Raw genomic sequence first — 26,338 nt, forward strand, 5'->3', positions numbered from 1 at the left:
TAAAAGAAAATAGGTTTTCCCCACCCTGCGTGCACAGACTCACAGGACACTCCCCAACCTCCCTCATCCCTGATCCTGGCCTCCCCGCCTTCAGCTTCCCTTCACCTTTGTCAAGAGAGACTTGAGGGCTGGATGTGTGAGACAGACAGGAAGAGACGAATAGACACAGATACTTGGGGGTCCCGGGAGGCCCAGATGAACCCTCAGCCAGACTGAAATCTTGGCCCAGCCCAGGGCTCAGCTCACAGAGGGAATGGAGTAGTTTTCCCACCAAACAGACTCTATGGCTACTGGGGCGTCCCCTCGGAACCTCACTGCTTGCCTTCCCCACCCCCAGGTCTGAAATTCCACCGGGATGTTTCATTACTACTCTGAGATCTAGCGTCCCCGTTCCTGGCTGAGGACACCATTGGCTCCCCCCAGCCCCCCACCCCTGCCACTTCCTGGCTGTGAAGAGGTGCAGAGTCACCCCCAGGGTTGCCACGGAGACAGAGTGATGGTGGAGCCACATCAGGCAGGGTCTCTCCAGCAGCCACGAGGTCCTGGAGGGGCCCCACCCGCCCGCAGTTAGCAGAGCCTCCCGGGGAGATTCCCCGCCCAGCCGGCTCTAAGCCCCGGGGTCCACCCTGGAAAGACCTTCAAAGGACTTGGCCATTCTTGAGTGAGCGCCAGGAGGGAATCTGCTCTCAGAATCAATTTAGCCAGCCACACGGGTGGAAGGAATTTGCCATTTCTCTTAACAGTGACCCCCTCGTGATTTATACGGGGGCACTGTCCGAAGGCCCCAGTTAACGGATCACAGTGGAAAATGAAAGGCCCAGACACAGGCGTCTCACTGGGCTAATTACCCTCAATAAGACCCAGCTGGCTGGGGGAGCTGGCGGGACCAGGGCAGGGCAGGATCCCTGCACGCAGCTCCCTGGGGACACGGAGACCTGCCATGGCCACGCCTGGGCTTGCTGCCCATAACCCTCCAGGGCACGCTGGAGCCACCAAGCATTCCGGGAGAGCCAACCCGGCCAGCTTACGAGACAGGTCACCTCTGGGGATAGCCACGGCCTCAGGGTTTGCTGCTGCCGAGGAGCTGGAAATCCCTGAGACCCAGAGAACCACAGGCTCCCATTCTGCCTATGCGGAGACTGAGGCCCAGACAGATAGGCAGATCCCATGGAGCCTTGGGCGTGGCTTTGGCCTGGGCGCAGGCCCTGACCTCAGCCTCTGGACCGTGGTGTCTTCCTGGAGGCCCAGACCTCAGTGCTGGCCATGGAAGCCGCCTCCAGAGGCCTCATGCACCTCAAGATCAGCTTTCTGGGCTGCCTGGAGTTGGTTAAATGTTCCCCAAGAGTCTGTTTTGTGCCAGGTCCAGTGAGGGTTGCTAGGGGTAGAGCGATGGGCAAAATCCAACCTGATCCCAGGCTTACAGCTCTTTGGGGAAGGCCAACATCATGTACATCTCCCCAGCAAAAGTACCTGGTGCCATGAAAGTACACAGAAGGGGATTTGACCTATTCCAGGCATCAGGGACAGGGCATGTGACATGGAGCTGAGAGCAGAAAGCTGAGTAGGGGTAATTGGGTACTTATCCAATGAGATAGTGGGAGAGTGGGTGGGAGAGTGTCCTAGGCGGCAGAAGCAGCATATGCAAAGGCCCTGTGGCAGGAGGGAATGTAGGGCACTCAAGGAAATGAATGAGGCTGTGCAGGGAAGCACAGAGCCATAAAGATGGTTGTAAAGGGGCAGGTGGGCAGGTGGGGGAGGTCACAAGTAGTTCTTGTACCTTTAAAAAGGTGATTCCAGATATGATGACTCAGGAGGGAGGAGTCAATTTCTCTCTGGCTTTCAGGAGCCTCAGCCCCCACCGCTGGAAGAGGCAGCTCTGTGGACCACCCCAGCTGCCTGGACCAGAGGAGGACCCGGAGGAACCCATCTAGGGGTCGTGGAGTGCCAACCCAGGTGTCCCTCGGGAACTAGACAGAGAGTCATGGAGACTGAAGGCAGCTGGTGGTAGGCCCAGGTCAGGGGCAGCCAAGACCACCAATGAGCCCCAGCTGGAGGGGGAGGGGCCCCGAGCAAGCAATGCTGTGAAAAACGCCAAGAGAAGCAGAGGCCAGGGCCTTGGAGCCACCAATAGCCTCACGACTTGTCCCCCACTACCCTCCCGCCTTCTTTGCCCTAGGCCACTGGAGCCTCCTGTCCCTGTGGGTCCCCCACCCAGAACCCAGGTGGGTGTTATAGGCGCTACTAATTGCGTCTGGGCCCTGGAACAGAGTGGGTGTAAGTGGACCGCTGTCTGAAGGGTGGAGGAATGAATGAGCAAAGGAAGGGCTCCCAGTCTCCCCTCCTGAGCTGCATGGAGCCCCTCCGGCCTTCCCCACTGGCCACCGCGTGTCCTCGTGGAGCCAGGCCGATGCAGGGCCAGCAGGCCTGGTGTCACGGAGTAGGGCAGCCCGGAGCTGCAGGACGGGAGAGCAGGTAGCCACGGCTCCCACTCCCTCCAAAAGCTTGGCTCTGGCCTGGTTCCTGGGGACACAAACAGGTCTGACGAGTGCCTCGGCAGCTGAGTCCTTGATTTCCAGGAAAGCTAAACTCTTCGAGAGCAGAGAGAGCAAGGCCTGGGAGGAGGGAGGGATCTTTTGGAATATTCCTCTGCCTTCCCCAGCCCTGCTCTGCAGATCTTGTCCCTTGTGTCCTGAGCCTGGGAGCCCCAGGCTGATGGGGACGCCTCTCTCCCCACCTCCCCCAGAGGGAACATGGAGTGCAGGAGGGCAAGGGACAAGGAAAGGGACCTCCTCACTGTGACCCCAAATTCAGTCCCCGCCCCCATGTCCCAGTGCAGGGTGTAGCAGTGTGGGGTAGAGCTTATGGGCACAGGCTCAGAACCATGCTGCCTGGGTTCCACTCCCAGCTCTGCCATTGACCTCGTCACCTACCTGGTTTCTGTTTTCTGTTTTGGTTATCTTTCCCTTATTGATGTATAGGATTTTTTTTTTAAACCCTTGCTTCCATGGACCTTACATCCTTTTTTTTTTTTTTTTTTTTTTTTTTTTTGCTTCGTTGCTGCACGCAGGCTTTCTCTAGTCGTGGCGAGCCTGGGCTACTCTTCGTTATGGTGCACAGGCTTCTCATTGTCGTGGCTTCTCTTGTTGCGGAGCACAGGCTCTAGGCGCACGGGCTTCAGTAGTTGTGGCACACGGGCTCAGTAGTTGTGGCTTGCGGGCTCTAGAGCGCAGGCTTAGTAGTTGAGGTGGATGGGCTTAGTTGCTCCGCGGCATGTGGGATCTTCCCGGACCAGGCTCAAACCCGTGTCCCCTGCACTGGCAGGCAGATTCTTAACCACTGCACCACCAGGGAAGTCCCGATGTGTAGGATTTTTTTTTTAAGTATATTCGGGATTGAAGATGTTTGTCAATATCTATTGTTGCCAATATCTTCTCCAGCCTGGGCTTGCCTTTTCACACCCTTCATGGTATCTTTTGCTGAGTGGAAGTTTTTAATTTGAAGTCCAGTTTCTGCCCTTTTATTATATGGTTGATGCTATGCGTGCCCTGTTCAAGAAATCTTTGCCTTTTCCTTAAACATCCCTTGAATCCACCACCCCCGCCCCCTCCGTCCCCTCCCCCCACCACCATCTTTGCCTCTGTCTGGCTTCTAGCTGCCAGGTCTCTCCAGGCCTTCTCCCACCTCCTCCCCACTGTGTCCCCACCCCAATTCTTGTCTCCCTCACTGCATGATCTTTCCGCCCGGGGACAGGGCTGGCTCATCTCCATGTCCCTGGGACTGGCACCAGGGCTGGCACGCACTAGGTGCTCAATAAAAGCTTCATAAATGAAGGCAGTGTCCCGTGCCCCAGCTGGGGATCTTTAAAACTGTCAATTAGTTCTAAACACCAGCTCATCAGGAACATTTGAGCAAAGCCAGGAAGTAAAAACTTTGGAAAAACCAACAACATAGGAATGTTTAGCTTTCTCCCCAACCGGAGCATTAATCACAAAACCTCAGACCTTGTTACATTATTTATTCTTACTTTGCCTCTGACCCACAGGCCAGAGAGCCTTTTCCTTACACACACACACACACACACACACACACACACGTTGGCTGCAGGGGCTCCTCAACGGCCGCCCCTCTCCCCCACCCCCAGCCCCATGTTTGCTGCCTCTGAATGTGTGTATGGGGTGGGGGTGGGCGTCGGTGGTCCCCTTTTTAGTCCTTCTCTTCGCCATGAGTGATGACGTAACACAGGTTCCTATAGTCCAGATTGCCACACACATCTGGCGGGAAAGCAGCAAACATCTGCTTGATCTGGGGAAAGAGCCGGGAGTCAGCCTCACCCAGGGCCGAGGTGGGGGCCAGAGCTGGGGGTCACCCAAGGGCATTAGGTAGAATGTCGCTCCCCTCTTTGGAGAGGGAGGCATCAGGGTGGAGGCCACAGAGGCCAGGCCAGCAGGCCAGGATCCCACCATCCTTGTTCCCATCCTAGGAGTCAAGGGGGACATCATCTCGGCAGGTCACTAAAGAAAGAGCACTTCCCAGGAAGATGCTCATCAGCGCTGGGCAAGGCCCTGAAAAGCCGGCACTCACCTCCTCCTCACTGAAGCGGTCGGCCTGCGTCATGAGCTTCTCTTTGATGCTGTTCAAGGGAGAGAAAGGGTCACATTCAGGGTAAGGGCCACTCTGGATGTGGACACGCGGATCCTGGGGCTGATGACCAACCAGGGCTGGCCCTACAGCCCCCAGATGGCTGTGTGGCCTCGGGCGGCCACTTCAGCTCTCAGCCTCCGTTGTAACGTGGACTCCCCTCTTCACATCAGATGGGGACCCGATGAAATGACCTTGGGACCCCAACATGACTGTGGGGACCACTCTGATGTCCCATCACTAATAATCAACCTCTAGGTCACTGAGGGGAGCCTCTTTGCCCTGGTCCTAGACGCACTGCCTCTTCAGCTTATGATTTTTGCTGACATCTGTAAGGTGCTTCGCAGCGTGCAAGGTGCTTGCGCTCAGCCAAGGGGCAGGAAGGCTACCCAGGTCCGTGTCCTCCTGCGCCTGCCCAGGTCTCCTTTGCTCCTCGCAGCCCTGGGAAGGGAGTACTATTATCCCCCTTTTACAGAGAGGGAAACTGAGGCTCGGGAGGGGTACTGATGTGCAGCGGCAGGGTGGGGCCTGTCCCCCTGCGTGGTCCAGAAGAGCAGCTGCCCACAGGGGCCAGAGCTGCCCGGGGCCTGGAGGAATGGCCAGAGGTGGGGCATTTGAGGCTGTGGGGGAGGGGTTGGTGCCCCCAGGAACTCAGAGGGCCCCATAGAGCTCTCAGGGGGTGCAGAGGGCAGGGGTGGGACCAGAGGGCTGAGCAGGGCCCTGAGCACCCTTGTGCCCTGTGGCGCCGGCAGCCGCCGCCCTGCTCCAGACCGATGCACATTTTCCACTATTTATGTTACTACAGGACAGTCACAGTTTCCAACTCTCCACGCTAGGGACTTTTCACAGACTCTCTTTCAACCAGAGCCCCCTCTGTGGCCTGCCTGGCAGGCAGCCATGTCTTTCAGATCCCATATCCTGGGGATGGCGCCTGCGGTTCCCAAACTGGGTCTCCAAAGGGTTCCTCCCAGCCCTGACTTTGCTCTAGTGGGAGGGAAGGTGGGTGGCAGTAGAGGGGTGGGTTCAGTTCACCCCAGGGGGTTCCCCCAGTGCCACCCCTAGGTCTCCAAGATGGGGGTGGGAACCCGGATTCTGAGGGAGAGGTGAAGGAGAGGGCTGCAGCCTGAAGAAACACTCGGGAACCTCAGGAACCCCTCCCCGACCCCTGAGGAGAGTGTGGCTCAAAACTCTGGTGGGTGAGGGGCTGTAAGAATGTCTGAGAGACAAGAAAGACCCTCCCCACTTCCTCCCTGCCCCCCTGCCCTCTTCCACCCCACCTCCATCACGTGCTATGCTAATATTGAAGAGAAAGCAAAATCAGCCTCCAGCCGAGGCCTCAAGCATCACAGTAATTGGTCCCGAGCCTGTGACTAAGGAAGACATCCTGCCTGCCCAGGGTCACCCACAGGCCCAGGGAGGCCTTGGAGGCCCTGAAGGGACAGCTCAGAGGTTGGCTCAGAAGGCTCAGTGTCTCAGCCCCTGGACAGGCTGCCTCTGCCCGGCCCGCCCCGGCCCGCAAGTCTTGGCTGTCTGCCCTGTGCTCTCCCAGGGCTGAGGCTCCCAGGCATAGCAGGCATTAGCGGTCCCTCCTTCAGTGATGCCAGCCCAGTGGAGGCCGGACAGCTGCCCACGGCCACCTCACTCTCTCTGCAGCCCCAGCTGAGTTGTTTCTTTCCCATGGCTACGCCTCCATCCCCACATCCACTTGGGCCCTGGCTAACATCTGGCCCAGTCCTCTTCCCAACACCCTGGATCCCATTGGCGCTGGCCTCTTATATTTCACTCACCCATCCACTCGCCTCCATCCCGATGGCCAACACCCTTGTGGCAGCTGCAACCCTCTCTTCTCCTCCTCCAGGCTGGCCTCCATGTTGCCCCTGCCTAACTGCTTCTTAGGCTCTCCCATGCCCCCAGGGCAGACCCAAGGGCCAGGGCTACTCCACACAGGCCCTGCCTTCCTCTCTGTGCTGCCCGCCACCCCCCCAACCCGCCGCCATCCAGCCACAGCCCGTTCCTCCTCACCAACCCCAAACACGCCCTCTCTGCTCCAGCCAGGGGGATCCTTAGTCATCCTTCAGGGCCCACCTCTACCCCCAACTGTTCCTCCCTAGCTACTGGGAAGCCCTCGCCTGGGGATCCCATGTTCCCCATACACTTCCACACAGATGGGGACACCCAGGCCCAGAGAGGGGAAGGGACATCTCGTAATGGCTGAACTGGGCAGGGCAGCAGCCTCCTGGCTCCTGGCTGGAAGCTGCCTGAGATGCCTGAGTTCCAGGCAGGACAGGAGACTGGGCTGCGAGCCACCCTGACCCAACCTCAGTCCATCTATCACCTGAGACTTTGGGGAGAGAAAAACCAAAACAGAAGGCAGAGGAGACTTACAAATCAGCCTTGACGAAACCTTTCCCTTCAGTGTCGAACACATTGAAGGCGTGGAGAATGGTCTCCTCCGGGTCCGTACCTAGAAACAGCACACACAGGCAGGGGGAGCATCAGGATAAAGAGGCCAGGCAGAGGCTGGGGGTGGGGCAGGTCCCATGGCCCCTACAGAGACCAAGGGCTCAGGGAGCTTCCTCCCCAGCTTCTAGTCCACAGTGAGGCCAGAGAAGGAATGTTTCAGAGAAACAAGGAACAGTAATAATAGCCAAGGGCTCTGCATATAGTAACAATCAGCCTGCACAGATGCTCCTGGAAAGGCCTACTAGGCATTTACTATGTGCTTAACCCTCCTGCCCATTGGTCCCATTTTGCAGATGAAGAAACTGAGGCTCAGAGAGGTTAAGTTACTTCTCCAAGTTCTCACAACTGATGCTATGTGATTCGGCTATGGATGGAGGAGAAAGAGCTTTTACTTGGGGGCTGGAGGTGGGGGCTCTGGCAGTGGCATTGGAGGAGTCTGAGAGGTTGTCCAGGCCAGAGGCGGGGCAGGTGGGTCCACAGGTTTGTGAGAGTGAGGGTGGGGGGACAGGAGAGGCAGGGCGCATCCAGAGCAGTTCTGGTTTTATCACTTTTATAGTGTGGGCTTTGGGGAAAGATGTCATTAGAAGAAATGGTTCTACTAACCCAATGGGATTAAATACCCAGCCCCCGGGTGGCACAGATGGGGAAACTGAGGCCCAGAGAGAGGAAGGGTCTCACCCAAGGTCTCAGGGACTGTGTGAATGACAGCAGGTGGCCTGGTGACCCTTACCTGGTGCTCTTCCCCCCGTCACACTGACCTCCCTTCTCACTGTGGAACCAGGGGATGTCCCCTTCCTTCTTAAGGCTCAGCTGTGTCATTGGTGAAATGGAGACAGGGGCGGGGTTTGCTGCCCGCCTCCCAGGATCAGTTAAGATAAAGGGTCATTAATGGTAAAGGTCTTGACCAACATTATCACGGCCACAGACACATCTGAGCCCTCTGTGCCAAGTCCATCCTGCTGCTTCGGCATTGTACCCCGTGGGACTCCAGCACACCCCTTGTGGTAGGTCCTGATGTGCCAGGTTGTCAAAGAGGAAACTCAGGCTCAGAGAGGCTCTGTTACTTGCCTGAGGTCTCCAGCTATAAGGGGAGGAAGGGTTTGAAGCCAACTCCATGAACCTCCGGAGCCTCCTTCTTGTTCTGCCATGCTGTGCTCCTGTTTCTCAGACTGCGTCAGGGCCAGCTATGTCTCCCCCATCAGACTGGGTCAGGGCCAGCTATGTCTCCCCCATCAGACTGGGTCAGGGCCAGCTGTGTCCCCCCCATCAGACTGGGTCAGGGTCATCTGTGTCTCCCCCATCAGACTGGGTCAGGGCCAGCTGTGTCCCCACCATCAGGATCATCCAGGACAGGATGATGTCTGAGTCGCTCAACATTTCTGAGGCTGGCCCTGAGTGACTGGGCCGGGCTCAGTGCTGGCCTTGCCAGCCTGGGAGCTCCTAGAGGCAGAGCCATGGGCTTCCTCTAGGTAGGGTGGCAGGGAGTCAGTGTGCCCAGGCCAGAGGCTCAGTCCAGGGCCCGTCACAGCCTGGCCTTGCAGGAGGAGAAGGGGTGGCCACAGGATTATGGTTGGGGAGCTGCTGTGCAGTCTCTGCCTCCCAGGGTCTCCGGAGAGACCTCCGTGCCGGGTCAGCCTGGCTCCAGCCTGCTTTCCTCAGGACTGGCTGCATGTGGACCAGCTACCCTGGGTTCAGGCCCCATGGCTGGACATTTACCACACCCGGTCTTCCCTTCTCTCCTCCCAGAATGGGCCTCTGCTCTGCAGGCTGCAAACCTCATCAAATGGGCTGCAGGGAGACTGCTTGCCTCATTGCTGTTGGGAACCTCATGACAGTGTCCTTGTCCCAATTAGAAGGACAAGGTGGTGTCTGCCCAGCCCCCCGGCTCCTGTCCCCGCCCCAGGCTCAGCCAAGTTTGCATGACAGGCTCAGCTGGAGCTCCAGCCCCAGAGCCCCTGCGAAAATGAGAAAAAGCTGCAGCCCTGGGTCAGAGCTCTTAGCTCAGCTGCAGACGGACACGAGCTCCAGGACTTGCTTTAAAGTCATGGCTGGAGTCACGCATGGCTTTGCCTGTGAGTGTACCACTGCCCTGCCCCCTGGACTTCTGCGCTCTTCAAGGAGGTGGTCATGGTCCCAGGAATAACCCCTAACAGCTGCCCAGAGGTGGGCCTGAGGGCACTATTCTGTCAGCTGGACAACACCAGCCTGTCGTGGGTTTAGTGGTGGCCCCCAAAAGATATACCCAGGTCCTCATCCCCAGGACCTGGAAATGTCACTTGGCAAAAGGGCCTCTGTAGATGTAAGGAAAGGCTCTTGAGATGGACTGATCATCCTGGCTTATCCGGGTGGACCCTAAATCCAATAACAAGTGTCCTTACAAAAGTGAGGCAGAGGGAGACAGAAGAGGAGGGGGCAGTATGACCACAGAGGCAGAGATGGGAGCGAAGCAGCCACCAGAAGCCAGAAAAGGTCAAGAACGGGTTCTCCCCTGAAGCCTCTCAGGGAAGCTGACCTGCCAGATTTCAGATTTCTGGATTCCAGAACTGAGAGAATACATTGCTGGTTTTTTGAGCCGTCACGTTCGTGGTCATCTGTTACAGCAGCCTCGGGAAACTAACACAACCCCCATTTTACAGACAAAAAAACTGAGGTGCAAAGAGCAGATAAGCCTTGCCCAAGGTCACCCTGGGGGTCAGTGGGAGACCAGGTCTTAAGCCCAGTTGTAGCCGAGGCGCCAGAGGAGGGTATCAGGCAGGGGCCGCCTGAGCATGGGATGATGATGAGACCCACCCCGCAAGGGCAGCCGCAGCCCAGGCTGGCCCTTCCTTCTGACCACGGAACCCCAGCCCGGCCTGATGCTGCATCTCAGGGGAGTGCAGTGGTTACAGCCAAAGTTGGGGTTACAGTTCCGTCCCTGCCACTTCGATGTTGGGACACCTGGAGCAGGTGTGGTGACCTGTATGAGCCTGGGTCTCCTCACTCAGAATGAGACCCCTGATCCTTTCCCTGGAGGAGAAGCCCATCTTGTACTGGGGTTGGCCACAGAAGCTTCCAGAACCCCCCTCGCCCATACCACCTTCTCCTGCCAGCAGCGGGTGGTAAGGCAGAACAGGCAAGATGAGCCCAGGACTAGGAAGGTGGGGCTGGGGCTGGGGCACCATCCTGATGGTGGGCAAAGGGCTTTCTCGCAAACTGTCCCGCTGGGCGCCTCACAGCCCTGCAAACTGGGGGTCATTACATTTACCCCACTCTGTGATATAGAGGTGGAAACCGAGGCAGGGTCTGGTGTGTGTGCCCTGGGGGCTGGTGTCTGGGGCTGCGCCATACTCCTAGCTGTGGCGTGCATTGGTGGGGGGTACGTCAGCACACAGGGCCCTGCCTACCCACACCCATTCGCCCATCCCCTCCCCAGGACCCCCTGGGGCCTCACTCACCCTTCAGCTTCTCCCCAAACATGGTCAGGAAGACGGTGAAGTTGATGGGCCCGGGGGCCTCCTTCACCATGGCCTCCAGCTCCTCGTTCTTTACATTGATGCGGCCTGGGGGAGACACCCAGGAGTACAAGGAGGGTCAGAGGGGACCCTGCCTGCAGGCAGCCCAAGAGAGCTGAGCTTGGGACCACGGAACATCCTGAAGAATCCCCCAGCCCTACCATCTCACCGCCCCCCACTCAGCCCTAAGATCCTGCCCACCTGCTGGGGGACCTCGGGATGCAGGCACATTTAGCCGTGGTCAGCACTGGGCTGCCCCCAGCCCCACCACCCCACTGCCACCACCTCAGCCTCCCTGGAAAGGAAAGCAAGTTGCTGGTTATCCCCATTTTACAGATGAGGAAACTGAGACCCAAAGAAGCTGAAGCTGAGGCACACAGGGGTGGAAGACCTGGGCCTCAGGGCTCAGGTGCCCCAGGAGGGATGCACTGGCTGTCTGGAGACGGGGACTCGGGTTCCTCACGGTCCCAGTGGACAACCAGATCTCTGGGAGCTTAAGGCTCAGTCCGGAAGTGAGTTGCTTACACCCCTGTCCCCCAACCCCAGTGCCCCCATCCCGGCTTAAGGCCCATCCCTGGGCCCTCAGAGAAGGCAAAAGCCTTGCTGGCAGCTGAAGACCACCCGGTAACCCGAGTCCCGCCCCTGGGTATCTCCAGCCTCCTGCCCACCCCCTGCGTCTCCCCCTGCTCTGCTGACACCTCCCTCTCCCCCTCCCCCTCCCCCTCCCAGCCTTTGCACTGGTCACTACTGCCCCTGAAATGCCCCCCTCCCTCCCCTGGCCAGTCCTCCTCTAACACCCGGGAGTCTCCCCTGACCTGCCAGGCAGTGGCCGCCCCTCCTCAGCACCCCCAGAGAACACCAGCCCCTCACACCCACTGTGCCATCCGCCCTGGCCTGCCCCCAGCCGCCCACTCTTTCTGGATGGCCAGGGCTCGGCTCGCCCCCAATCCCCAAGCCTCCGGCTGCTGGTCACCCACCCAGGGCAGCAAAGGTGTCCCTCAGGTCCTCCTTGTCGATGAAGCCATCCCGGTTCTGGTCCATGATGGTGAAAGCCTGGCAGAGACAGGGGCACTGAGCAGCCACCTGCCCACCTGCCCAAGCCCAGGCCCCCTCCCCAGAGAGATCCCCCCTCCCTGCAAGGGGCTGTCCTCCCAACCACTGTTGCCTGGGTAACCTCAATACAGGCCCTCTGGCCACCCAGTCACCCAGCTCAGCATGACACCAGCATGAGAGTGATGGTTAACCTGCCCTGGGCTCCTACTGTGCGCCAGCACGTGCTGGGGCTTCGGGCCCATCCCTCATGTCATGCTCCCAGCAACCCCGTTTTACAGAGAGTGAAACTGAGGCTCGGAGAGAGGAAAGGCTTGCCCTAGTTCACACAGCAAGCAAAGGCTCAGGAAGAGAGGGGTAGGGGCTGCCCAAGGACAGCTCGTCACATCTCCAGAGTCTAAGCTATAGCATAGCAGCCTCTAAGGATAGTGATGTCACCACCCCCCAGGGACTGAGGGCTGACCCCATACCTTGCCGGCTCCCTAAGTGCTTTCCGTGCATTCCTGTAACCCTCCCAACGGCCCTGGGGGTGGTTGACCAACCTCTTTAAACTCCTGGATCTGGGACTGATCGAACATGGAGAAGACGTTGGAGCTGGCTCCACCTTCTGCTCTTTTCCGGGCTCTTCTGGATGCCTGTGAGGTTCCAGGGAAGGCCTTACAGAAGCCCCTTCCTGGGAAGGTCCCCCATTCGCCCCACCCAACCCTCAGGGCTCATCTCCTGAATGACACTGCCCGCCCCCACGGACCCCAGCAGACAGACCAGGCTCCTCATGAAGCCTGGCAGAGAAGCAGGGCGTTTCCCTGCTTCTTCTTCCCTGAGAGAAGCCAACAGAGCGGCTACCCCGCGGGGCTACCTGCTGCTTCCCCGACAGGCCCCTGACTCCAGAATGCAGGAGGTCAGTGCCCAGGATGCAGAGCAGAGAGGGGCGTCTTTTCTAGCACCAGCCGCCACGTGGGGGCCCTCTTCTCCTGCCACCCTTCCCGGTGTTCAGGGTAACACCCAGATCCCTTAGCCCTGCGAGGTCTGTCCCTTGTCCCTCCCCCAGAGCATCCGCCCCCCCCAACCTGGGTCCCCCCCACTTGCTTTGAGCTTCCTTCTCTCCCAACATTTGCTCCTGTCATTCCCACTACCTGGGACACCTTCCCTGCCTTCCATCGGGATGAATCCTCATCCTTCAGGCTCAAATCCTCCTCCTCCTCCTCCTCCTCTGAGAAGCCTTCCCTGACTAACCCCTCCCAAGGCCAACTTAGAGCTCCTCCACCCCCTCTGCCCCTCCCCACCAGTCTTGGGCTTCCACACCCTGTAGCACGTAGCACACTGTCCCGCCGTATCTCCCTGTGTCTGTCCCACCGCTGGGCTCCCCTCCCCCACCCAGGGCCCGGCTCCCATCGGGGATTGGTTTGGAAATAGCTGCCCAGAGCTCAGGGCATATCTCAGGGCAGCAGGCAGAGCAGGTGACCACCCACGTGGAGGGTCTCTGGCCAGACTTCCTGCCTCCGTGTGTTTCTTTACGGAAGTCACGGTGCCTGAGAGTCGTCCACTACTGGGCATTTGCTGAAAGCTCTCTGTTCCCAAACCCCTCCAAGGGACCTTTCTCTCAGCAGCCATCACTAAGGTCCCCATGCGCAAGGAGCCCCAGACTTGGCTTGTGATGGGGGGGAAAGGACAGCCGGGACTTCACAAAGGAGGAGGTGGAAGGGGACCCTCCACAGACGTGGGCGTCCCCATACCCAGCTCGGGCCTCCATCTCAGCCCCTTCCACCCTCTGTGCCCAGCCCCGTCCACCCCACCCCAGAGCCTGGGCTTCCCCGGCGCCCCCGCGCCCGCCCCCAGCGCCTCTGTGGTCTCCCCTCCCCCGCCTCCCCCGCTCACTCCTGTCCGCTCACCCAATGTCCCCACCCCCACACTTGCCCCCAACTCCCCTGGGTTCCTGGGCTCACTTCAGGAGCCCCGGTGCCTGGCTGACTTATAATTAGCTTTTACTGGGTCCTTTGTCTCCACTAGTCCTTTGAAAGGGGGCTGGCAGGGCGGCCAGGACGTTATGATGCTGTAAAACCCCTGTAATATTTATAAATCCCTTCAGACATCATAAAGAAAAGAACCTCCCTGTGGAATTCATCTCACATAATTACATATACATTTCCTTCTGGTTAATAAAAAGCAATCACTTCCGTCTGTGGGATATGCTGCCCTTTCTCTCCTCAGACCTGCCCTCAGCCACGGCATCCCCCATCCCTGTCTCGCCCCAGCCTTTCAAGTCCATCTGGGGAAAATGTCACCCTACTGTGTGACAGACCCTTTCTAGAACCTTGCAAGGAAAGAAGAGGTTGTTTTCTCCTACTGCACAGGCAAACCTGAGGCCCGGGGCCCTGACCGGGCTTCTGATCTCCTAGTCAGGACCCTTTCCAGCCCAGGTATCTTGGAAATTCCCTTTTATAATGTGCCTCTAAAAAATAAAAATCAGCTGAAGGGAACATCTCAGGGCAGAAGGGGGTCACGCAGACCTGAGTTCTAATCCTGGCTTTGCTACTCACGGCCTCTGTGATGTTAGGAAAATCAGTTTTCTGCCCTGAGCCTCATTTATAAAACTGAGATAACGTCTCCCTCAAAGCATCCGGACATGTATTAGGTACCTGCTGACCTCCACCCAGGCCCTGCGCCCAATCCCAGGGACCTAGAGCTGAATCAGGCCTGGTCCTTGTCCCCAAGGAGCTCACAGTCCAGCTGGGAGACAGACAATCAGTAGAGGGTGATGGGGGGGTGGGGGGAAGACACTGAGAGCACAGAGGAGCCTCTGTACCACTGGGGTATTCAGGGCAGACCTCCTGGAGGAGGTGGCTTCTGAGCTGAGGCTTGACAGAGTTCTCAGGCCAGGAGGGACTGATGAGGGTGAGTGAGACAGGGGCATGAAAGAACAGCACCACTGACAGCCTGCAGGGAGACCCAAGGGGCTGGAGCACAGGCGCAAGGGGAAGGTGGCAGGGCAGGCCCCCCATGGCCTGAAGGACCCCGCAGCAAGGCCAGCAGCCCCCATGCCAGGCTCCATAGGACCCAGGCTGTCCTGGAATAGTGACCCCGACCCCCACAGGAAATATATTCTCTTAGTGAGATCTGAGCCCCACTTTTCCCTGAAACCTCCAAGCCTGGCCCACCCTGTCCCCCTCCACCCTCCTCTTCCTCGCCCCCCGCCCCAGCTTTCACCTCAGCAGCCCCCACCGAGTCTAGGAAGGCAGAGACCCAAATCAGGACCCACAGGGATGGACTGGCCGGGTGCAGGGATGGCATCAAGGGTGAAGAAAAGGTCAGGACAGGCACAACATCAGGTCAAGGTCAAGGATGTCAGTGAGAGAGACAAGGTCAAGGTCAGGGTGAGTTCAGGCAATGAGGTAAAGGTCAGAATCACAAATGAAGTCAAGGTCACAGGATGAGGTCAAGGTCAGGAGGCGGGGCAGCACCAGCCTACCATGGTCTGGATGGCTCCCTCGAGCTGCAGCAGGGCTGGGGGAGCATGGCGACGGCTCTTTAAATAGTGCTCCAGGTCCGGACAACAGTTTGGAAGGTGACAAAGGACAGGAAGGGGGCCTCCCTGCCAGGCACCTGTCAGGGGCCATTGAGAGTGGGTGGAGTTGTGGGATCCAGAGCCTGTCCAAACCACAATGATCTCCGCCAGTGCAGGGCCAACAGGATCTCTGCAGCCAAGGGACAAAGGCCCAGGAAGGGGCTCCTGGCTGAGGACACACGATAAGTTGAGGCCTGGAGCCAGCTGGGAAGACTTGGCCTTGGGCCATGCAAGTTCAGGAGAGCTCCCAAGGCAGGGCCACCCACGCCACCTGGGGAAACTCAGGGCAGCAACGTGGCCTGACCCCTCAAGCTGTGTGACTCTCGATGGGACACCATCCTCCAGAAGGCTCGGTCCTCTCATATGAAAAGTGGGAGCACGTGACTCTGCCTGGTCAGCCCATGGAGAGGGTTTCTGCATCAGCCTGGCCCTCAGGGACCCCTCAACCAATAGGACTACTGCCACCATTACCCACCCCCACGTGGGCCCCCTCAGGGCGTTGAAAATAGTCCAGGGAGTTGAAAGAGCAAAGAGACAAACAAGAAAAATGGAGGTGACTCTGATGAAGGAGAACTGAGAAATCACATGCCCATCCACTCTGGCCACACACATATTGGGACGTAGCCCGTCCCCACCAGGCCTGGGCCAGCCCAAGAATTCTCCAGTTCATGTGACAAGCCGAGCCTGCACCTGCCCCTGGCAGTGGCCCCGTGTGTCCAAAGCAGCCCGGCTGCCCAGTCCATCCAGCCAAGTCGGCCCCCACCTGGGGCCACCACGTCTGATGGGCTGCCAGGGCCGGCAGTGCTGGGCTCAGGCCGTGGGCCCACCCGGCCCCAGGCACAGGACGGCTTAACTGTCCCCGGAGCTGGCCTTAGGCCTCCAGGCCCCGGTACGGCTGATCCCCTGTCTTGGGGGAGGGAATGTGATGGCAATGAAAACAGTAAGAGTAGCTAACATTTATGAAACACAGCAAGTCAGGCTATGTCCTAAAACTTGTGTCTTCACATTGACTCCTTTACCCCATTTTCCAGGTGAGGAAACTGGGGCACACACAGGTTAAGTCATTCACCCAGGCTGATAAGTAGTGGTGTCAGGATGAGGGCTCCTTTCTAGTGGTTCCAGAAGGTTGTGCCCATTGCGATGCTCCCCTCCTCAAGCCATCCTGGACCAGCTGACTCTGACCAGCCCCTCTGACCTCCCCGAGAACTGTGATGGAATCTCCCACCCTGAGCTGGGACCAGGCCCTGCCATGCTGCCCCCTGGCAGGGACCAGCCACACGGGCTACAGGTGTTCAGCAGGTCAGGGTGAAGGGAAACTGGCTCTGGGCACAGGAGCCAGGACTCCAGTCCCAGCCCCATCTCCACCCACTGTGGGAGATGAGCTGTGTGAGCACGGCAGGCGCCTGCCCCTTTCTGGGCCTGAGTGGAGGGGCAGGTGGCCACTGTCCATGCCAGCTCTGGCAGCAGCTTTTCCTGGCCTGGTCCATGAGCCTCGCCCTGGGGCCTCCTGGCTCTGGGCTTGCTGAGTGGGGAGAGATGATGCCATCCGGGGCTACCACCCCTGGTTCCTGCTGGCCGGAGGTGTCCATATGCAAGGCCTAGATGCCCCTGAGCTCCTGCTTCTGAGGATCACTGCTCAGGACAATGCAGGGGCTCCTGAGGGCCCAGGACAGTCCTGAGCACTCAGAGAGCCGCCCATCCTGCCAGGAGGAGGGAAATGCAAGAGGGAATCGCAATGAAACTCAGAGTGAGTCACAACAGAGCTTACAAATGCTGAGTAAATGAGTCCCCATGGTTTCCTTCCCCGGCCGCCTCCTCCTTCATATTATGAAAGCAGGAAGAGCTAGTCAGAAATCTGGTGGAGACCGTGGAAACCCCCAAGGAGAGATGGTCGGGAAACACTTGTCCCTGGGGTGGAGGGGAGTAGGGGGAGATGTGGGGAGCATGCAGCGGTCCTGAGAAAAAGAAGCTCTGAGTTCCACCCTTGTTGTGGGACTCTCTCTCAGCAACACACAGACCCTCAGTTTTCCCCATCCGAGAAATGGTGCCAGCAAGCTGGCTGCTTGGAAGCGGCCATCAGACGGTCCAGTGCCCTGGGAAGGAGTCACTGGCCCGGTTTGGAGGGCAGAGCCCCCACATGGATGGAATTCTTTTTTTTTTTTTAATAAATTTATTTATTTTTATTTTTGGCTGCATTGGGTCTTCGTTTCTGTGCACGAGCTTTCCCTAGTTGCAGCGAGCGGGGGCTACTCTTTGTTGCGGTGCGCGGGCATCTCATTGCGGTGGCCTCTCTTGTTGCGGAGCACGAGCTCTAGGCACGCGGGCTCGGTAGTTGTGGTTCATGGGCTCTAGAGCGCAGGCTCAGTAACTGTGGCGCACGGGCTTGGTTGCTCCGCAGTATGTGGGATCTTCCCGGACCAGGGCTCGAACCCGTGTCCCCTGCATTGGCAGGAGGATTCTTAACCACTGTGCCACCAGGGAAGTCTCTGGATGGAATTCTTGATGAAACTTACCACCGCAGTCCCCCATCAGCCTGATGGGGCTACGGCAAGTCTGTTGCCATCACCAGGTCACATTGTTTGGCTCGGCTGACCACTGGGTGACAGCCGAGAGACCCCCGAGGGGTTTGTGCTCCCAGCCAGGTGCCTCCAGGAGCAATTAGTCTCGGAACTGGAATTTCAGGTGGGCCCCAGGGAGTCAGAGGACTTAGATGCTTGTGAAGAGCACCCCACTTTCCAGAGGGCAACTCGAGGTCTCAGGGGTGACCAAGCCAGGATGGGAACTTGAAAGAGATCAACTGCCTTAGGACAAGGCCACCCCCCTGCAGGGTGACAGCTGTAACCCAGACCACATGAGAGCAAGCTGGGGCAGGTGACTTTACCCCTAACCTCTCACCACTAACTCTTTGTGATCAGCAGGCTGTCCCCTGCCCTCCCAGGCCCACTGCCCTTGGGTACTGCTCCCACCGCCCCAGCCAGCCACCACCTTGGCCTCCAGTGCTTTCCAAATCCTTCCTTCATTTTCCTTCCTCCAAGCCTTTGCCTGAGTCACATGCCCCCTCCCCTCCCCCACTGGAGTCACTGTCTATCTCCAACCTCTACTCCGCAGAGCAAGGACCACCTGCTTTTCCCTCACCACCACTGCCCCACCTAGAGGCTTCCACTCACCTGGCCTATGGGAGCATGGAGGGAACCATCAGTCCTCTGAGTCCAGCCCTGCTAGATGCTGAGTGTCTTTTGCAGCCTCCCCATCAAGTGGCTGTTGCTTGCATACCACCTGTGATGGGGAGCTCACCACTTCCCAAGCAAAGGCAACTCAGATTGGCAAATGCTCATTGATTGTCTACTGTAGCCCTCCACTGGGTGTTCTGGGGGACTAAGAACTCATTCTTGACAATTCCTGGGCTTGGGTCATTGTAGTAACCCAGTCAGACAATGTACGCTGAGTTTCTTCATTCACTCATCAATTATTTATTGGGTGCTGGGCACAGCACTGAACAAAACAGGTGTGGCTCTGAGAGTGAGGGGACCAGACAAAAAGTGCCAACACCCACCCGTTCAGAGGGGACATTATGGGCTGGGACCCGGTGAACTGGGCCTTGAAGGATGAGGAGGACGCAGTGAGAGAGGTCACTGCTCTGGGAGGAGAGCAGATAAGGTGTGGGTGTCCTGGGGCACCCATGGAGTTGCTCAGATATGAAGGGCCAAGTGGGAGGGGCCGGGGCCCAGAGGGAGAGGGGGCAGGGGCTGTTCAGAGCTGGCATCCTGACCATCGAGAGTTGATCTCGAGGCCCCAAGCAGGACCCAGCAAAGAGTTCCCAGACCGGGCTTGGGGCTCCATCTTCTCTTGGTTTAGGGTCAGTCTTGGCACACTGAGCAGAGGAATCCTGTCCTTTCTCTTCCTGCAGGCTTCAAACCCGCAGCTATTTTTATAGCAGGATGCTGTGGCCACAGGCCCCTTGAACGGGGTGCCTCTCCCATGCTTCTGCAGATGGAGCACACTGGCCCTCTTGGCCGCTGCTATGAAACAGGCAGGAGGCATCCTGGGAGACATTCTTCTTAGCTTTAAAGGCTTCCTTGTCTTTTCTAAGTGGCTCCAAATTAGAGGAAGGCTCCAGACAGGGGCGGGCCTGGGGAGGAGGGGACAGACCTCCCCCTAATTATCCTTTAGATCTCGGTCATCCCATCTGCTAATTAGAAAGCTGATGTATGTGAAAGGCAATTTCCTTTGGGATAAGAAGGAGCAAAGGGTAAATCGGCTCTAAGTCCGGGTTCTGCTTGAAACTTTAACTGCAGAGTGGTGGCCTGAGTCTGGCCCCCGGTCACTTGGGAGGGGGCAGATGCCTCAGCCATGAGCACAGGGACTACTGTGCCAGCAGCACGTGTTGGATGTTCCTCGACCAATGCCGGATTTATTGGTCTGGATTCTGAGTGGGGAAAGTGGTCCTCAGGAAGCTTGTACCTCCCTGGTATTAGGGCCCTGCCTCCCAGGGATTATTTGGTGAGCCTCCTTGGGGGAGGGAGGGGACCGACCCCTTTGTCCAGTCTCTTATCTCATGACTGGGGATGTAATGGGGAGGTGGGGGATTGTGAAAAGCAGGTATCAGAACCCAGACCTCCTGACCCCTGGCTTGACCACCCCCCGACCCCCCCAGAGGAGATCCTTCTCACATGCTCACATCGCCTTCCTCAGAGTTAAGTGGCTACAGAGTTTGACAGGACGGTTTGGCGACCAGCTCACAGCCAGGAGGATCCAGGGGTCCACGGGTAGAAGTGGGGTCTCTCACTGCAGCATCACTGCAGAGGGTGACGGTGACTTGTCTTCCCAGCCTCCGTAGCCACAAGGCAGGTCAGACCTAGCAGCAACTTGTGCTGAGGAGTTGCAGGGATGTATAGTAGGACAGGAGCAACCTAGGGATTGTAGCTCACAGCTCAGCTCAGACATGTGGTTGTAAAAGTGCAGGTATTCTTGGGTTGCATTAATAGAGGTCTAGGTCCTCAATACAGGGAGGACCTGTTACAGGGTCAACCTTCTGTTGACCTACACAAATAATAGAAAACTTAGACTTGAACCTAGTACTGAGCTTTGCAGGGGAGGGCTTTGTGGAGGATAGCCACATGAATTGTGGCCGAGGGGCTGGGGACTCTCAGCTGGAGAGTAACAGCCTTGGTGGGAAGCATAATTGTGGCAGTTTATCAGCTGGGCCATGCATGGCCTGTACCCACTCAACTGGGACCACTCTTCAGCTCTCCAGCCTCCATTGTCCTTCCTCTGGGTATTTGCCATCAGGCCCATAGGCTTTCTCCAAGCTCTGTGCCTTGGGAAAAACTTTCCCTCTGCTATCCCATTTTAATTCTACTTTGGGTTATTAGCTATTGCTACGTAAAGAATCACCCAAATCACAGTGGCGTGTTCACAGTTTCTATGGGTCAGAAATTCAGAAAATGCATAGCAAGGAAGGCTTGTCTCTACTTTGTAGTGTCTGGGACTAAGGCCAGGGATGGCTGGACAGCTAGCACTGGAAACATCTGAAGGCTTGACCACGCATGTGTTTGGGGTCTGGGCTGGGAAGGGGAGAGGGGCACAAGCGGTGAATAGTGGGGACCAGCCCCCTGGTTCACAAAGCACAGACCTCATCCCATCGGACAGCTGAGAAAACTGAGGCCTGAGGCAGGGAAGGGCTGGCTCGAGGTGCCGCTGGAAGACTTTTACCACATCCTGGAAGAGACACCTGGGAGGCGAGTCAGCGGGGACGTCCAGACGGGCTTCCCGCTCTTCGAGATGTGGGACGTCCTGGCGGCAGACAGTGGCACAGGCAATGCTTGGACTTGGGGCCCTCCCAGGGGCCGGGAGGCTGCCAAGCAGGCCAATTTGCTGTACTAATGTGTGCTTTCTGCTGCTCGGGGCCTCCTCACAGCCTCTCCTGTGAGCCGGGCCAGAGGCAACAGGACAAACTATAATGATGTCAAGCCACGCCCTGCTGCCCTGGCTTAGCAATTAGCCCAGTTGCCCAGCATCCAGCAGCTTCCACCCCCGCCTGGCTCAGGGTGGGGTGAATCAGAAGCCAGGACAGGGGGTGGGCCACTTTTTAATGACCCCTCCCACCCCTACCCCCCAGGAAAAGAGTCTGAAGATGGAGCTTCCTTCTCCTGTGAAGGACATCATGGAGCCAGGCCTCCTCCCACTCCACAGGCTGGAGCACCCACAGTGGAGGGTCAGTGGAAAGCAGAGCCCTCCCTGGAAGGCATCTCTCCCCAGTGCCCAGGACTGTGGGCTGATCTGTAGGGGGAACAGCAGTACAGCTGCAATCTTCTCCCCAGGGTCTGGGGGCTGTGGATAGACTAGAGCTTGAATTTGGGATTAGACCTGGGTTCGGGTCCTGCTGGGCCTGACTTCTCTGTGACCCTAGTGCACGTCACTTAATTGCCTCAGGGTCTCTGTTTCTTTACCCATAACCCGAAATTGTTTGTATTTTTTTTTTAATTTTATTGAAGTATAGTTGATTTACAATGTTGTGTTAATTTCTGCTGTGCAGCAAAGTGACTCAGTTATACATATATATATTCTTTTTCATATTCTTTTCCATTATGGTCTATCACAGGATATTGAATATAGCTCCCTGTGCTATACGGTAGGACCTTGCTGTTTATCCTATATATATAGATAGATAGATAGATAGATAGATAGATAGATAGATAGATATCCTATATATAATAGTTTGCCTCTGCTAACGAAATTGGTTGTATTTACTCAGCAAGTTTGTTATGAGGGTTAAAGCATCGTGCCTGGAACATGATCTGTGATTATCAATTGGGGCTACAAACCCTGTCTGGTCATTGGCAGAAGACATGGCTGTCAGTGACAAGATCCCCCAACTGCAAGGCCACGTGGCCCAGTCATCCTTGGGCCCAGCGTATAAGCCGGCTGTTATGTCACTGCACTTCCAGATGCTAACTTGCAGGGGAATGCTGGCTGTGTCTGTGTCACGCACATAGAGGCCTGCACCCCAGCCCGAAGCAGAGGACCCAAAACACAGTGGGCACTTATCATCAACAGCTGTGGACTGTGCTTCGCATTGATTCCTTCTGCAAACGCTGGCTCGACCACAGGCCGGGCTTGCATCCTCCACTGTTCAAGAATCAGATTAGCTTCAAACTCGTCCCAGTTGTGTAATAACCTTTCCTTGAGACCTTCTGGAAAGGTCAAGGAAGAGTCAGCATCTTAGGTGGCATGGAGCACAGATATATTGGGAGGATGGTAGGTTGGGAAATGTGGAGGGCGTGTGTGTGTGTGTGTAGATAAACGCTCGCCTCCTACAGTAGGAAGTCCTTAGATAAACTTGACACTGAAAAGACAACTGGTAGCAACACAAGCTTGTTATTTAGTGCTACGGAGGGAACTCCGAAAGAATCAGCTAGAATTGAGAGCAGTGGCCTCTGCAGCAGGGGAGAAATGGGGCAGGAGGAGGGGTAGGCCTGTGTAACTGTGTAACTACACAACTCTTATTACAGCCTCTAATTGAGGGGTCTGCTTACATTTGACAAATTAAAATTAAAAAGAAGAAATATGTACTGTTGAGTCGACCTCTGTCTCCCTAGTCTTGGGGGCCCTGAGGGGAATGGGGTGGGGAGCAGGGCTGCCTTGGGCCTGATATAGCCCACGCAGGGCTGGGCACATCGTGGTCCTCAGGGAAGCCACCCGAGGTCACGTTCTCACTGTCACCAGACCCTGGGGCCCAGTGGTGCAGCAGACACCTGGTGCTGACTTCAGGGTGCTCACGCTGTGGGGAGCCTGCAAGGCGCCCCAGTGGCCCAGGGGCACTTTTGAAGTCCCAGTACCTTCTAAGGATTCCGTTTAACAAGCTGAGTGCTGCAGGCACCTGGATGAAAGATGCTGTATGAAGACATGAGATAATTACCAATTAAAGCCATTTTCTTAGAAACAGGAAGGTCCCATTTGCCAAGAGTAAACAGTGGGGGCGGACCCATCCTGGGAAGATCATGCTGGGGGGCCTCAGAAGCCGGTGTGAGTCAGAGCTCGGGGTCAAGTGAGGACACAGCTCCCTCCCCCGAACCCCGAGGGTGAGAAGTCAGCAGAGATACAGCAGCAGGGCCCCCCCAACCCCAAGATGGCAGGAGAGGCCCCACCCCACGGCTCTCCACCCTGCCTGGCAGGAATGGAGGAACTACTAGACCAGCCCAGATGGAGGAGCCCCGGCACTGAACTCAGGGACATCCCCACATCCTCTGCAGGATGTAACCTCGATGAAGGGACAAACAGGAGAAGCGAGCCCCGGGGCTCCCTTTTCACTAATCTCACAAACCCCTGTTGAGGACCTCCTGCGTGATGCTGGGTGCCTGGAGTGAAGCAGTGGACAAGACAAGCATCCTGCCCTCCTAGGGCGTAACTCTTAGTAGCCAAGCCTCATTGGTGCTTACGATGGACCAGACAACTCTGTCGAGTGCTTTAAGGGCTGGCTCTTTTTACCTTCACCCTGACCCTAGAAAGTGGTCTGTTAGGATCCCCATTTACAGAGGAGGCTAAGTGACTTCCTGAGGTCACCCAGCTAGTAACTGAGAAGCTCCAGGCTCTGAGCAAGTAACCACTGCACTACCCATCCCCCAACCTCCTTGGCATCTGCCCTGCCTGCAGCTGTGAGGCTGGTAATCCGGCTGGCGTCCATCCCTTGATGGGCAGCCTCACCTTGCAGACTCCCAGCCTCCAGGAGGACTCGAACCCCTCTCCAGCCCCTGCCTCTTTCCTGGAAGCCCCTCAAAGCCAGATCAGGGAGTCAGGCACTTCCTGCACACACCCATGCTGACTGTATCCCCGACACTGAGAACCATCCATTCAAGCTTCCAAGCCAGGGAGCTGGGACCAGTTCCAACTCCTCCTGTTCCCTGCTCTCCAAGTTCCATCAGCTCGCAGAGAGGAGAGGCCGCATGTCTCTGATGGGCCAAGTGGAACCTGGGGCCAGGACCCAGCAGCCCAGAGCAGATCCACAAAGAGACTCGGCTCCTTTCACCACGTGTCCTAGTTACCTGGTTACTGCTGGCCGATGGCTAATTCCTGCTCCCCTGCCCAGTGGGAAGGTTCCTTGTAAACTATAAATTCCCTAATAATGGAAGCAAGTCTTACAATGCTCAGGTCAAATGTACAGGCATAGCTCAGTTTCCCAAAATCACATGGTTCTTGGAGCTGATTTTATTCAGCATTTCACAAAGCAGCCTATTGTGTTCTGGCATCTACTACATGCTGAGTGGATCTCAGATCTTAGCTACCCCAGGGTATCTCCGATAACCCGTCCTTACAAATGAGGGGCTTGATCCTCAAGGAGTGTAAGTTCTGCCAGAGGTGAGGGACAGCTACACCAGAGATCAGTTCTTTCCCTGATGCCTCCTGAATTAGTTTTCTGTTGCTACATAAAAACATAACCAGAGGGCTTCCCTGGTGGCGCAGTGGTTGAGAGTCCACCTGCCGATGCAGGGGACACGGGTTAGTGCCCCGGTCCGGGAAGATCCCACATGCCACGGAGTGGCTGGGCCCGTGAGCCATGGCCACTGAGCCTGCGCGTCCGGAGCCTGTGCTCCGCAATGGGAGGCCACAAGAGTGAGAGGCCAGCGTATCGCAAAAAAACAAAAAAAAACAAAACAAAAATATAACCAGAGATTTAGTGACCTAAGACAACACACAAATTTGTTATCTGACAGTTTCCTTGGGACAGGAGTCTGGGCACAGCTGGCTGAGTCACCTGCTCAGCATCTTACAGTCAAGCTGTCAGCCAGGCTGTGTTCTCATCTGGAGGCTTGACTGGGGAAGAATCCATTCCCACACTTATTCTGGTTTTTTCAGAATTCATTCCATTTCTTGGTATCTGTATGGCTGGGGACTTTTTGCTGGCAGTCCACTGCAGGTGGCCTCAGGTCCTACAGGCTCTGTGCCATTCCCTGCCACATGGCCTTCTCCAACATAACTACTTTGGGAAGCCAGCAATGAAAGTCTCTCTCCAGTCTGCTAAAACGGAGTCTTATATAATGTAACATAATCATGCGAGTGACATCTCATCACTTTTGCCACATTTGTTTGGTTAAAAGCAAGTTACAGGTCCACACACACTCAAGCGGAAGGGATTGTACATTGGGGGTCATATGAGGGTCTGCTCCTGATGTGCCCCCAGGAAGGATGAGGGGCACTCCTGACCCCAGTGGGGTTGTCACTGGTCAGGCATCCAGGCATCACTGGTCAGGCATCCAGGCATCACTGGCAGCCAGAAGGGCATGCACACACATGCACGTGCACATGTGCACACACAAAGCATCCTCCTGCTGGGAGTTTCACATCAAAGACCCCATAACAAGCTCTCACTTTCTTGGATCCTCACCTCAGGAAATCCTCACCTGGTCCCCTGAGCAGGAAGCAGGGCAGGGCTTACTGTCCCTTCATGAGCACAAGAAACCGAGGCTCCCAGTTAGTCTGTGACCAGGCTGTCCCCTGGCCTCCCGCCCAGCGTGTAGCCCTCACCCCCGTGCCTAGGCTGTGTCACCTCTTCTGTCCTGCAGCGTCAGCGCAGCCTCAAGCTACAGCCCTCTCTAAGCCCTGAAGGAGTCGACGCACCGCTTCCCGGCAAGAGTGTTTCTGCAGCCTTGTTTACAGTTGTTGAACTATTTTCATCAAATTAATTAAATAATGCTAAATCCTCTCCAATTTGTTGTGCGATAAATTAAAGATGCTAAGATTGTGAAATGCATAACAAAACCTGTTTATTCTGATAAAAGCCCGCATGACAGCCCTGAGACAAGCGTCTGATGGTCCAGAATCTGATTCCACCGCTGGCTTTATCAGAGCGGGGCTTCCGGCCAAAAAGTCCCTCGGTGGCTGGGGTCCCAGTGAGCCCACATTGCTACCCAAAATGGGGACTTGAGGCTCAGAGGGAGGCGACAGGTCCCACATCCCCAGAGGAGATGCTGCGTGGAGGCCAGGACTGCAGAATGCATTGTCCTTCCCCAGAACCTCCTGCTGGCTTCCTGCTGCACCGGGTCAGCAGCTTGTAGGAATGATAACAGCTAATATGGGCCTGGTGTCATAGTATATAAACTCAAGTAATCCTCATGCAACTCTCAGAGGGCAGTGCTGC

General features: G+C 56.8%; 1 protein-coding gene across 1 annotated transcript; it reads right to left on the reverse strand.

Annotated features, from left to right (window-relative positions):
- Positions 1–4,203: 4,203 nt before the first annotated feature.
- On the reverse strand, positions 4,204–12,262 carry MYL10 (myosin light chain 10; the record flags this gene model as incomplete). Its single annotated transcript, XM_081256002.1, has 6 exons — positions 12,185–12,262; positions 11,570–11,645; positions 10,536–10,640; positions 7,024–7,102; positions 4,582–4,630; positions 4,204–4,302 (listed from the first exon to the last, which is right to left on the reverse strand). The coding sequence occupies exons 1-6, from the start codon at positions 12,218–12,220 to the stop codon at positions 4,204–4,206; spliced, it is 444 nt and encodes a 147-aa protein (XP_081112128.1). The 5' UTR covers positions 12,221–12,262.
- Between the last annotated feature and the right edge of the window lie 14,076 nt (positions 12,263–26,338).

This window comes from Mesoplodon bidens (genome assembly GCF_964165515.1).
Source record: "Mesoplodon bidens genome assembly, chromosome: 15".
NCBI lineage: Eukaryota > Metazoa > Chordata > Mammalia > Artiodactyla > Ziphiidae > Mesoplodon > Mesoplodon bidens.